The sequence below is a fragment of the Drosophila teissieri genome, chromosome X (genome assembly GCF_016746235.2).
Source record: "Drosophila teissieri strain GT53w chromosome X, Prin_Dtei_1.1, whole genome shotgun sequence".
Classification (NCBI taxonomy): Eukaryota; Metazoa; Arthropoda; class Insecta; order Diptera; family Drosophilidae; genus Drosophila; species Drosophila teissieri.
This window is the reverse complement of record NC_053034.1, coordinates 1,754,362-1,767,205: the sequence shown is the minus strand read 5'-3', so window position 1 is coordinate 1,767,205 and position 12,844 is coordinate 1,754,362. Positions and strand designations below refer to the sequence as shown.

General features: G+C 42.8%; 1 protein-coding gene across 3 annotated transcripts in view; it reads left to right on the top strand.

Annotated features, from left to right (window-relative positions):
* Positions 1–12,844, top strand: part of LOC122624814 (teneurin-a) — a 142,527-nt gene that overhangs the window by 108,471 nt on the left and 21,212 nt on the right. For all 3 annotated transcript variants that reach the window (XM_043804527.1, XM_043804528.1, XM_043804529.1), the window contains one exon: positions 11,846–11,965. In XM_043804527.1, coding sequence (XP_043660462.1) covers positions 11,846–11,965 — 120 coding nt within the window. The remainder of the gene's footprint in view (positions 1–11,845; positions 11,966–12,844) is intronic.

The window sequence follows — 12,844 nt, the reverse complement described above, 5'->3', positions numbered from 1 at the left end:
AACTCGATAGGTTTCCCATCCAATAAAATGAAATGAAAACCCAAAGGTCAGCAGCAGTACAAAGACAAAGAAAGAACCAATCAAAGCTAATAAAAATGCAAGTAAAACGAAAGAAAATATCTGTATATCCTTATATGTTATCACTAAAAAAAATAACAACGAAAAAAAAAGAAAAACATCCCTACAAAACCCCAAACGTATCCCTAAATGTCCTAATTGTCTGCGTCTAAGCCATTTGTTTATATGTTTTCCAAATACAATAAAACTCACCCAATCACACACACACACAAACACACGCATACATCCATCCGTTCCAACACAGAAAATTCTTCACAAAAAAAAGGAAGAAAAATATCAAGGTTTTATAAACAAAAATTAAGGAAGAACAGAAAATTCTTTACAAACAATTCTTAATGCAAATTTTTCCATCAGGTTTTTGCGTTTCTTTTTGCGTTTTCCGCATTTCAATTATACTTTCTTTTCTGTTGATATATGTATGTATATATATATGTTTTCAAACTGTCAATGCAATAATAATTCTTCGGCCTTCCGAAGTTCTATAAAATGCCCTTGCAGAAGTCCCCTAAAATAACATAAAGTGTGGGTGTATCTAAAATCAGTAACGCAGTGTGCCATAATTATCGGGTAGCGCTATGGTTTGGGCTAGAAACGCATTTAAAATAAGTCACAAGAGTATTTTTAATAATGGGCCAAAAAAAATATTATAGAATGTGTCACCATCCATGGTCATTAATTGTGCATAAAGTGTAAAAAGTGTGGGTATTAATTACGAACAAGTGCACCTACTAAGTTAATGAACGAGTTGCACTGACAGCCATCCGATCACCGTAATGAACTGATTTTTACTGAATTAATGAAGTGGTTTCATCGGCCGAGGGATTAGTCAAACTATTTTTCTCATTACTTACGAAAAAAGGGATTAAAGTTTGAAGCTGGGAAAATGGGGAAATGGGAAGCTTCGGCTGGAAAAATTGCCATTATATCTGGAATATTGCTGTTGTACTCGCCGCAGCGCAATTATAAGACATTTGCCTTCGCTAGAAGAGAAAGAAAATATAATATCAGTTTGAAAAATAAGAAGCATTCTAGCTAAACCGAACACCAAGAAAAATTCTTCTTCAGCACTATTTGCGTAAAAAAAAAAAGAGATATAACTCGATAAAAATATTTTCTCAAAAAGAATCAATCAACGCAGAGCTAATAAATCGAAGTAAAAAGTAAAAAATCAAAAGTCAACGAAGAGCCTATATGTTTATGTAAAATACTAGATTCCTTGCGCCAAAGATGAGCTACTCATTTGCTTTCAGTGTAGGCGGAGCGGAAAGAAGCAGATGATGATGACGATGCCATGGAAACTGGGTGACGTTGTTGTCGTCGTCGGCGGGTTGCTGTTTTCCTTGCCGCTCCGATAAAGCGAAATCCAAGTAAATGCGATACGGGCGTGTCATGACTTCAGGGAGGCGTTGCTTAGTGTGTGGCGATGGGTGATGGGTGGCGATGGCTGATGGGTGGTTATGGGTGACTTGGGGCTGTTGAGGGTGCAAGACTGCCGCCGTTGTCAACGTCTTCGTCTTTGGCATTTCGGGCCGTCTTTGTCTGCTGTTGCGCTCCTCTGCTCCCCTGCCCCTCTGCCCCTTCAAGCAGTGTCCTCTTTTCCATTTTTTTTTTTTTATTTTTTTGGCTTTGTAGTGCTCAAGTGGCATCGTTGAAAGGCAGGGCAGTTAAGGTGGAGAGAGGTGGAGCAAAGGGGGAGTCGCAGGAGCGGCGGGGATGGAACAAAGGTCCATTGTGAAAAGTTTTCGCTACTTGCAGCGGCAAATGCAAAAACTGTTAACAATAGAAATAATGCAAGAAGAAACGGGCAAAGAAAACGCCGAGTGGGGTGGGTGGTGGCGTTGGTGGTTGGGTAGGACGAGAAGGACGTAGGACGAAGGACGAACAGGAAGCAGGCATAACCAGAACGGAGACTTGGCCGGAGTCAAAAGTTGAGCAACAGCAACAACGTTGACTAAAAATTAAACAATAAACAATGGCGGAGCGACTATAGATTACTTCCTGTTTTGGCTGCCATTTTGTGGGGGGTGCTGCGAAAATAAAAGGGATAAAATGGAGCCAGGAAGGGCGCTTCAAAAAAGGGGGTTAAGTGTGAGCTTGGCTAAGGAAAAACCCCCCCGACTTTTCTTCTCGTTCTCGTTCGCTTTGTATTTTTTTTTGCGTTTTCTTGCTGTCCCAACTGACTGACGGCCTGTTTAGGTGTGGCTAGTTGCCCGCTTAAGTGGTTTACCCCCCAGCCCACCAGTTCTCCACCATATTTTCCACGCCAACCCCCTTGGAAAAATCCCCAACCCCCCGCCGCCGCCGTCCATGCACTGTTGTGTATGCAAATCAAGTTGTCTGCGTCGGGCTGAAGCTAAACTGATTAGTGTCAACTTGCTGGCAGTCATCAAGTGGCTACTGGAGAAAGTCGCTGGATTATTGTGGGTGGTGTGGGGTGGTGCAGGGTTGTCGCCTACAGAGTTCCTGGGGTGGCAACCCCTTTTTCCGCCGCCTTCTAAGCTCTGTCTTTTGCGGTTCCTGCTGGCTGTCAAGTGTCGTAAGCGTTTGATCCTTGATCTTGTGCTCTAGAAAAGGGGAATGCTATTGCTGCCGCGGATATAGAAATGTATATAGAAATGAATTAGATGCCTGCACTGCCAACTTCCCGGTAGATCTTTCATTATGACATATGAGCCATCAAATAAATAAACGATTAATTTCGAAGTATTTGAGTCCGTGAACACGTTACTTGCAAAACGATCTCACATTTCTGAGTTTTTCTCGTTTGCTGTACGTTTTCCCTTTTTCCCTTCAAGCTGCCAAGACTTATGGAAGCAGATACATCCTGAATATGTGGCACATACATGTATATACATATCTGTTTATTTGCCACATGTGCCTGTGCCATGCATCCGATTCCGAATGCAGATGTAGTGTATGCTCGTATATAAATTAAAAAGGCGCCAGTCCGAATGTTTTCACAGGCAGTTGTCGTTGTCCTTGTTGTGATTTTCTGGTCTTATCAACGCGGCTATTGCCTGGACTATAGCTTTACCGGAATGGTTATTGTTGCTGTGGTGCTGCTGCTGCTGCTGCTCTTATCGTCATCCGTTTGCTCAGAGGCTAAAAAACGAGAACCAAAAAAAAAAAGAAAACACTTTAGAGAAAAAAGGGAGGAGGAATTTACAGCGTACAAGTTGCACATAAACCAAAATTAATACCCATATAAGTTACAAACAGTTTGAATACGAGGTGTATGTGATAGTGGAAAAATGTAAAAAGCTGCAAGGATACACGGATACGGATACGGATAAGAGAAAGGATAGTTAGCCCGCTTTCAGCCAACAGCCTTTTTCAGTCAGTGTGTGTGGCCAATAGAAATGGCCAAAACACAACTGGCCAAACGAAAAGGCCGCGTCGTAAAAACGCCATGAAAATAAAGTGAATATCTGGAAGGAAAGATTAAATTCGAACATTGAATGCACTTCAGGTGGTTTTAAAAGACTTTTAGGTTTGTTCAAGTGGTTTGAAACAAGTGAAATATAATCAGGTAGCATTTAAATGAATCACTTGCTGTAAGGCGGTATTCAAATAATACACAATATTCCGACAATTATTCTGGCTTTCTATGATCCCAATTCCAATTAAAGATATATACTTTGATATAAAACATTTAAGATCAGTATTGCCGGTTTACCCGTACAATGGTAATACTTTTCAGTTCATTTGGCAGAACTTTTCTGTCAACCGGTTTCCTTTGTAAATATTCTGCAATATTCTCATGTATGCAACATATATACATATATTCTTATAAGCCCTATATGTATACATCGCTTGATCGCTGCCAACTTTATGCCAAAGTCCATATATCCAAGAGTCCCCCACTGCCATTCGGGTTTTTCTCTCGCGCGATTTGTATTTTTCCCTCCTTTTTTTGTTTTTGGCATCCAGTGAGAAAGGGAAAATGTTGGGAAAAAAGCGACGAGAAATTCGCGGAATTTTCGCTGCAGTCGCACAAAAAAATGTGTGGAGAAAAAAGCAAATATGTCGACGGGGCCAAAAGGGAAACATTGGGGATAGTAGTTTGCCATAGTTATGGTCTGCGGTCGACGGCTTCTGCAATCCGTGGCCGTGGTCCGTATCCATATCGGTGTATCCATATCGCATATCCTACATCCCATGTCCTGCCAGCCAGTGGTTGTGTGTGTGTGTGTGTGTGTGTGTGAGTGTATGTGTGTGCACTCAATATAATTTAATATTTTTCGATAGCAACAACGGCAGCTGAAAGTAATTACTTTTATGTGAGATTAGATATATTTATGTGTTTGTTGCCGGGCAAGCGGCCAGTATAAAGCCAGTTGCAGTAGCAGTTGCAGTTGCTGCTCCACGCTCGCTAATTCGACATCAGCACAAAATTTTTAATGGCCTGCGGCAGAGTGGCGGTATGGCGGAGTAGAAACCCCCAACCTCCAACGCCCATGGTCGGTCATAAGTTTCCATTGAGTGGGTGGGTGGGTGTATGGGTTGGTGAGCTTACATTTTTGTTATTGTTATTCTTTTGACGGTCGTCGTGCGGCGCATTTAAGTGAAGTGCAAACAGCAGAGCTACAAAACTGGATTTCGTGCCACTTTGGCTGAAAAATGGGCGGTTGTTGTACGGACAGACCACTGTAATGGCTTCATATAACTATAAAATGTATAAGCCGTGTGCCATTGTGGCGGCGACATGAGAAATGAGTGGGCGGTGGCTGGTGGCGGGTGGCTGATGGCTGATGGCTGGTGGTTGCATGCGGCCATTGCGGCAAAAGTTGATGAAAACTGTTTTGATTGCGGTATAAAATGAAGGCGATCCACCCAATGCACTCCGCCCACCAAGATCCCGAATGATTATGAGCGGAAATGGAATGAATACATAGGCATCGAAAGGAGTTGCAGGTGATTCTTGGAAATATTTTATTAGTCTCGACAGCGAGTTCTTCGTACAGAGCGAGAAAACGGTTTTAAAAACTTAATTTAAAGTGTGATAGTTTTGGTAATATTTCCAGATAATGTTACCAGTATCCTTGCTCACATTTTTTGGAGTGAAAAAGCACCTAAGTGAGCGCTTTTTCTAAACCCTTTTTGGTTTAACTTGCCAGCGCTTTTTTCGAATAGGAAAAACATTCGGTCCATTTCCATTGCATTGCCTTTAAAGCCAGGTGGCAAAAGGTGCCAAGTGTAATCTTCTTAGGGACAAAAGTGTCATGCAATCCACTGCTCCGCTGCTCCGTTGCTCCGCTTGTCCTCGGTTTTTCCCAACCCGTTGGTATTTCCTCATCCTCCTCACCTCCCTCGATTTTCCCGGTGACCAGGGAATTTCCCAGTGAAATGCTGCCAAATGAAATTTGTTTTGTGTGCATCAAATTGAACAGCCAAAATGTGGAAAGCGTAGATATGCTCTTTCGGCATCCACCTATGTGTCAGTGTGTGTGTGTGAGTTTTCCCCGTGCGTCTGTGTTGGTGAGCTGGCAGCATTAGCCGCCAGGTGGCGCCAGCTAATCTGTAATGAAAAACTGAACGGAACGAAATGGAAGGAAAAACCCCGAAACTAAATGGAAATGTTGGAGCCAATGAATGGCATTTTATGCAGGCGTGTTTTCCCAAGCACCCGCCACCTGCCACCCGGTCACCCCACCTCACCCCACCCCCTAATTTTGCCCGAGTTGCTTACTTAAAGCGACGACACATGGCATGGCATTTACATATCGTCTCTATCTTGGACTTATGCCAGCTTTCCCCCTTAGTTTTCCCCCCCGTTTTGCCCGCGTTTCCCCGCTGTTTGTGTGCAGCTTTTATGCAAATTTACAAAGTGCAAATTACACGCTACTAAAGGTTTTCTTTGCTCTCCTATCGGACGGTGTCTGTTGGTGTGTGTTGGTAAATGGCAAACTTAAAAATGCTATTCAAACTTTTTCTATACACGCCTCTGTCTTTGTGTGAGTCTGTGTGCCCGAGTGTGTGTTGTTTGTTGTGTCCCTATTTCAGCTTCAACTCTCCACTCCACTCTACTCTACTCCACACACCTCGTCACACACACTCCTCGCAATTTGGCGTAGAATCGCCCTGCAGCTGCTATTTATTTATAATGTGTACGGAATTTCCGTAGCTTTCATCTTCGCTTTCATCTGTACGTTGTAGGAAATGTAAGAGTAATCAGTTTCGGTATCAATTAAACAAGGAAATTGTTTGATTTCAACAGAGAAAGTCCAATTGATAGTAAACAAATGGGTACTTATGTGTGATATTTTAAAATATTGCACAACTCAAAACTTACAGTTTATGATTAGAAAACAATGCATTACTTAAAACTTTTGTTTTAAGGAAAGGAAAGAGCAATTGTTACGAGTCCCCATTGATGGTGGATTTCCTGCCTAAGCAACTCCTCTTATTAACCCCTTTTTTTTGTAGCCCACGAGCTCGCTACTTTCTTCGCTTTTCGCTTTCGTCCTTTTCAGCGCGATTCGTTGCTGTAATGAAAAAGCTGCAAGATGCAAACAGAGGCGAGCAAAAGAAATGTGCGAAAGTGCAGGAAACATTTCATCAGGCAAGCCAAACACACACACACACACAGGCACACAGGCACAGAAACGCCTTCTTAACCCCTCGGTGGCCATGGAAATGGGTCTCATCTCTGGCATCTCGCTACATAAAGCACATTTATCGTGGTTACAAAAGCGTAAAAGAAAAGTGCGGCCCAGGGTTTTCCCACTGAAAAATGTTTCAAAAACTGTTTCAGGCTAAATGAACATAAAGCGGAGGAGCCACCAACCAACCACCTCCAGCACCACCGCCTCAGCCACCGATAGAATGAACCGAACCACCACCACCTCCTTGAATAACCACCCAGCAAACCTAACCTAACCGAACCGAATCGCCTGCAGTCCTGGCTTTGTTTCTCCTGCCAGCTTCCTCCAAAGCTGCATCCTCGTGGGCGTCATCAAAATAAAGCCAAATTAAAATTATATCCCTTTTCTCTCGGTGTGTGTTGGTGTGTGTGTGTGTGTGTGGGTGAGTGTGCGTTTGTGTGTGGAGTGCGAATGTCCTTTTGTATGCACAAAAGTCAACTAAGTCGTGCTCAATTTTTATGATGGCAAGACGACGCTGCCGTCGCCACTTTGTGTGCCGTGGTAAGCCAAGTTAGCAAAAGGTGGGGGCCAAGAGCAGGGGGTGGACGGTGCAAATGAATGGCAGCCTGCCGCTTTATGAATGGCCACAAAAAAAACCATCCCAGCCACCCAGCTACCCATTCTGAAACTCTTGCTGTCTGGCAGCGTTTTCCCACCCGCACTGCACACTACTCCGCCTTTCGGGCACAAAAAGGCACACAAAAAATGGCAAAAAGAAAAGAAATTAAATGCACTTCCTTTATGCGCGGGCTTCTCATATTTTCCAGCCCGACTTTCCTTGCCCCCCGCCGCCCGGGTTTTCACCATTTTCCACCCCCTCGCGTCCACACAATGCGCTAATAATGGAAGTGCACTTTTGACACAAAAGGTGCAGTGGCGACAATGCCGGCTCCTGGTTTTTGGTCCTTCCTAGCTTTCTAGGCTACCCATACCCATACCCCCCTCCATTGTTGCTTCTATTGCTTATTCGCTGCAAGGGCGATTAGTCGCTGGGTGGTGGGCGGAAAATAAGGATGTGTGTGGGGGGAAATGGGGTAAAATTGGGTAAGAGGCAGTGCAAAGGGCGCGCATCCTTTGAGATTAGGACATTTTTGTGGCATTGCTTTCACTTCAACGGAGAAGATTGCTTCTCCTGCATATACATACATACATACTCACATATATACCGCCGATCTCTTTCAGTCTGGCTTATCCATTTCCTTTGCGCTGGCTAAATGCCTTTATTGCCTCATAATTTTGAGTGGCTTTTACTGATAATGATGATTATGCTTAGCTGATTGAAAAGATTGAAAAAGAAGGCGGCGGGTTCAAGAACATGTCAATAAACTCGCTGAGTCACCGGCTTACGGCTTACGAAGCTTTCAAAATTTATGGCACTAATGCTTAAAGTTTCCACTGTAACAGTCTTGGAACTAAAATATATTGATTATATTTTATTCTAACTAATTAACTTTCTCCAGTACTTTTGATCTCTGGAAACACAGGGGAATTCACTGAATCGCTTCACAGCAAACAAAGTTCCTAGTGCAAAGTGTTGTGCGTATACGTAATGTGAGTCCTTGAGGCGACGGCTGAGGCGTTTCACCACAACCCCTTCCGTTTTCGTCCACTAAGTGCAGCATTTCCATTTCGATGGTAACAAAATCAAAGTGAAAACTGTTCTCATAACCAAATCAAACCGAATTGAATTGAATGGAATGGCAGTAGAACGATGAGACGCAAGGAAAGCAAACAAAACGAAATGTGCTGAAGACATTCAAGTGTCGGTGGCGTATGAGTGATTTACCTGGCCAGCAGTCGAAGCAGTCGAGGCAGTCGAAGGAGCAGGCCAAAAAGGTTCCTTCTTGGCTACAGCAGTGCAAATAAATCAAATAAATAATAAATGAAACGAAACGAATCAAATGCGGAATAAAAATCAATGGCACTCACCACTTCAATGACTCGGAATACACACACCCACATATATATATATATTATAAATGTATAATATATATATATAGAGATGCCCACTCAACGAGCACACACACACATGTGGCATACAAAAGTGTACTTATACCCGTGCAATTTGCTATTCGGCTTGATTTCAAATAAAATGTTGCTTCATTGCATCGAATTGTGGCAGAAAAATGAAATTGTGGGTAAAATACCGTTGCTAAAACGCCCACTTTTGCTGGGGGGGAATAGGGGGGTTGGAATAGGCGTGGCACACGCACACACACACAAGCATGAGCTTGTTGGGCATGACTTTTGAGCACGGAACCTCGGACTTTGGTCAATTGCAATTAGAAGTCAGTGAAGAAGTGCGCTGCTCTCCAAGAATTCCAATGGGCCTTCGCCTCCTTAGCCACCACCCACCAACCACCCACCCCCCTTTGCCCACTCCCTGGCGACCTTTGGCGCACCCCCTGGTGGAAACTCCCCTCCCAACCGCCCGCGCTCTCTTTTCCTTCCTAATAAAAATGCAACTGGGCACATAAAACTCTGACCCAAATACTGTACATTATGTGTTTATGTCTGTTAAAAGTAAAAAGCAGTGTGGTGCAGGGGGCGAGTGGGGGGCTTGGCGGAAAAAAAGAGGGGGCGGCGGGAACAACAGTAAAAAGGGGGTGGTGGGCTGAGAAATTGCAACACTTGAAAACTTGAAAATGTTTTCGAGAACTTGCGCTGCTGGCACAAAAGTTAAAAGAGGCCAACTGCAGTCCTCGGACTCTGGAAATGGAGTGGCATAGGGGGCGAGGGAAGGAGGGGGAGGGGGGAGATGGGAGGCTGCACCTGATGACGGGGGGAACAGGACGCCCCCTGGGAAACCCCTCGCAAAACCCCCAACTCTGCAGCAGTAATTAGTGCAAACAATTGCACTCGTTTCCGATATCCTTGGTAACTTTCCCAAAAAAAAAAAAAACAAAAAATGAACAAAAAAATGCAAAAAGGAAACCCCCATTCGGCGTACGCCCCTGCCTTTTCAGCCTCACTGCGGCATTTTGTTTCAAGGGGCGTCTGCTGGCTGCTCTGAAGAACCAGCTCAGAAGAATTTGTACATACATTTATACTATATATATATATTTGTGGAGAAGGACAGAAGGGACCGCTGCTGTATTCCATTTATTGAAAATATAAAGCATATTTTGTGCGCTCTTTTGTCATAATAAATTGGCAAACTTGAAATCGGATATCGGTGCACGACCACCCCCTCCGTCTTTTCGAAGAAAGTGACAAAGAAATCGGGTTGCCATAGTTTCTTCTCATTAAATGGAAATGTAAATGGAAATGAGAATGATTTTGGGCCGCGCAGCTGCGGCCCTCATCAATAGATAGATGGAGGAGAGAAGGGAAGGGGGCTTCGTGGAGGGTTAAACACTGCCAGAGGACACTGCAAGGGCAACTGACTGGTTTGCATTTCGAACCCGTGGAAAGTATCGCATTTCGAAGCCGAACGCCAATCGATTTTCGTTATCGGGTCAAATGTTTTCTTGATTTCCTACCGCTTTTGGGCCCTTTTGTGTTTTGTTGGTTTCACTTTCGTTGTCTTTTTAGTTGATCGTTTTTTGGCCTGGTTAGTCGTTAGTCGCATTTATCGAATATCGTTGAGAATCGCAGCCATTGCGATATTATATTATGAAATCAATTTTAAAATAGTTTTTTCTCTAATAATAATTATTGTTAATTATTGCATGCATTTTGTTGAATGCGTTTGGCGGTGCTGAAATCGGTGGGGAAAGTTATCGATAGACTATAGGCTGTTGTTAAGCAAATTAACCGTGGTACATAAATCGTAATGATTTAAAAATTGTATTACCAATTAAAGGGTATGTTTCCAGCGATCTTACTATATATACTTCACATGTTTTCGCAACAATGTATATTAATTTTAATACCTTTTCACGCTTGACTCTCCAAAAGGAAACTGAGGCCAAAATGCCTTCGATAACATTCACCCACCGATCGATAGACCCACCGATCAATCGTTGCACTCTCCCTACATTCCCTACATTTGGTCGCAGCTTCAATTCAATACCGAAACCAACTTGAAAACTTGAAACTTCCGATGAACTCAGTGAGAAATGTTAAAGGATTCGATATATGTATATTGGCATTCCAAAGTCGGGTCTTGAATATATACCCCTCATCCGCCATTCCACCTCACATTTTCCCCATCATCCAAGCCAAGCTGCGTGCCAAATGCCATTTGCACTTGCAACCCGGGGAAAGTAGGAAAAGTAGGAAAATGGGGAAAATCCATCTCCACTTCCCCTGCTCTTCCCCCGCTTTCTTCTTTTTCCGTATTTCCGTAGCTCATTGTTGGACATTCATTCGATTCATTCCACACACTAGAAGATACACATTCCCACCCAGTTCCAATAATTGAATTACCCAAGCCAGGCAAACACTTTGAGATTGTCCCGCAAAGAATTCCCCAGAACACCAGAAACACACGCTCGCTCACCAAAGATATAGACACACTGCAGTTGCAGATATATATACAAATACACCAATATACAAATATACAAAAGATACAGGATTCAGATACAAAGTAGAAAACGCATTCCTGGCGACAAAATTCTTACAAACTCATCCCATTACATGCTCATTCTCCGTCTCGCTCGCTCGCTCTTTCCGTCTCTCTCTCTCTCTCTCTATCTTTATACATACAATCCTAGTTGAAATACAAATACTTATACATATGCATACGAAACATAGCTATATTACATATATATTATATATATATATTTATATATATTTATATAAATATTTTCTCAAATTATTGCATAACAATTTTCGGTTTGTCCTTAGAGCCAAGTGCTGAGAAAACAATCAGGTCTCAGTTTTCAGTTTTCCCATTCCATCAATACAGACAATTGCTCAATGTTTTCTTCACCTTTTCAAAACGTATGATTTCAACCACAAAACTAAATTAGATACAAACGCCAAATAAAAGCAAGCAAAGAAAAGAAAAGAAACGAAAGAAAAGATTAAACAAAAGCAAAAGCTCCGAACGCAAATTTGCCAAGTAACTAACATATATATTTTTGTCTTTTGCAATCCCCATCCCAATTACCAAATCAAAAACCCCAACCCATCAAAATTCGACGTGGATTCTCCCCTGGATTTGGATAACAAAATAGCCGTGTATCCGTAATGCGTGGCCAGGTGATCACTCCCCAAGGACTCGGAATCGTTGGCATTCGGGTCTCCGTGGATCGCGATTCCCGATTTGGATTCACCCTAACTCGTCAAGGAGGCTGGTAAGTAGTAACCCCCATATTCACTTTAGTTATTCGCATATTTGTTGCCAGCTACCAACTATGGTAGCTCTCTATGAAGCTGAAGATACATTACATATATTCGCTGAAGAAGTGAACTTTCGATTAATAATCCCCTCCTCCGATGCTCCACTGTACTGTACTGTGTGCTTGTGTGCGGCAAATGCAAATTACTTACGTATGGATGAGTTGCTCCATCGGGGGGTAGCTTTTTTCGTTGATTACATTCTGCTAATGGAATCCGCCGCTGCCGATGGCCAGAAGCACAGTTGCGCAGTCCGAAATAAAGGCCACCAAAATATGAAAAAAAAAAAAACAAAAAATGTGAGAATATAGAAGGTGAAGATGCGCCAGCGAGGGCAAGTTATCATATTTTTAATTAAATCTCTCGCTTTGATGTGCGGCCAACTTCTGCGAAGTCCTTCGTCCTTCGTCTGTCACCAAGTCCTTCAAGGTTACACAAGTGGTTGGCATAATTAGAGCAGACAGGCCACAATTGGCCAAAAGCCGCACGAGTGGCTCAGTGGCTCCGTTTCTTGTCTTTGGCAAGGGATTCATGAGAGGCAAATTGGGGATGGATGGACATTAGTTTCAATTATTTGACATTTCATTCGAATTGCTTTTTAAGCACAAATGCTCGGAGAACTTTTGCTCTAATTGAGCCTATCAAAGATGCAAGGATGGAACCAAAATCTGAATCTGAATCAGAATCTGAATCAAAATCTGAATCAGAGTCGGAATATTTTCTCAACTGTGAATGGATGGCAAAATTCGGAGGGAAAGTGCAGGCAATCCAATATATCTAATATAAATATTTTTGCAGTTGTTTTTCTTTTTTGTAAAAAGGATTTCCGTTTGCTG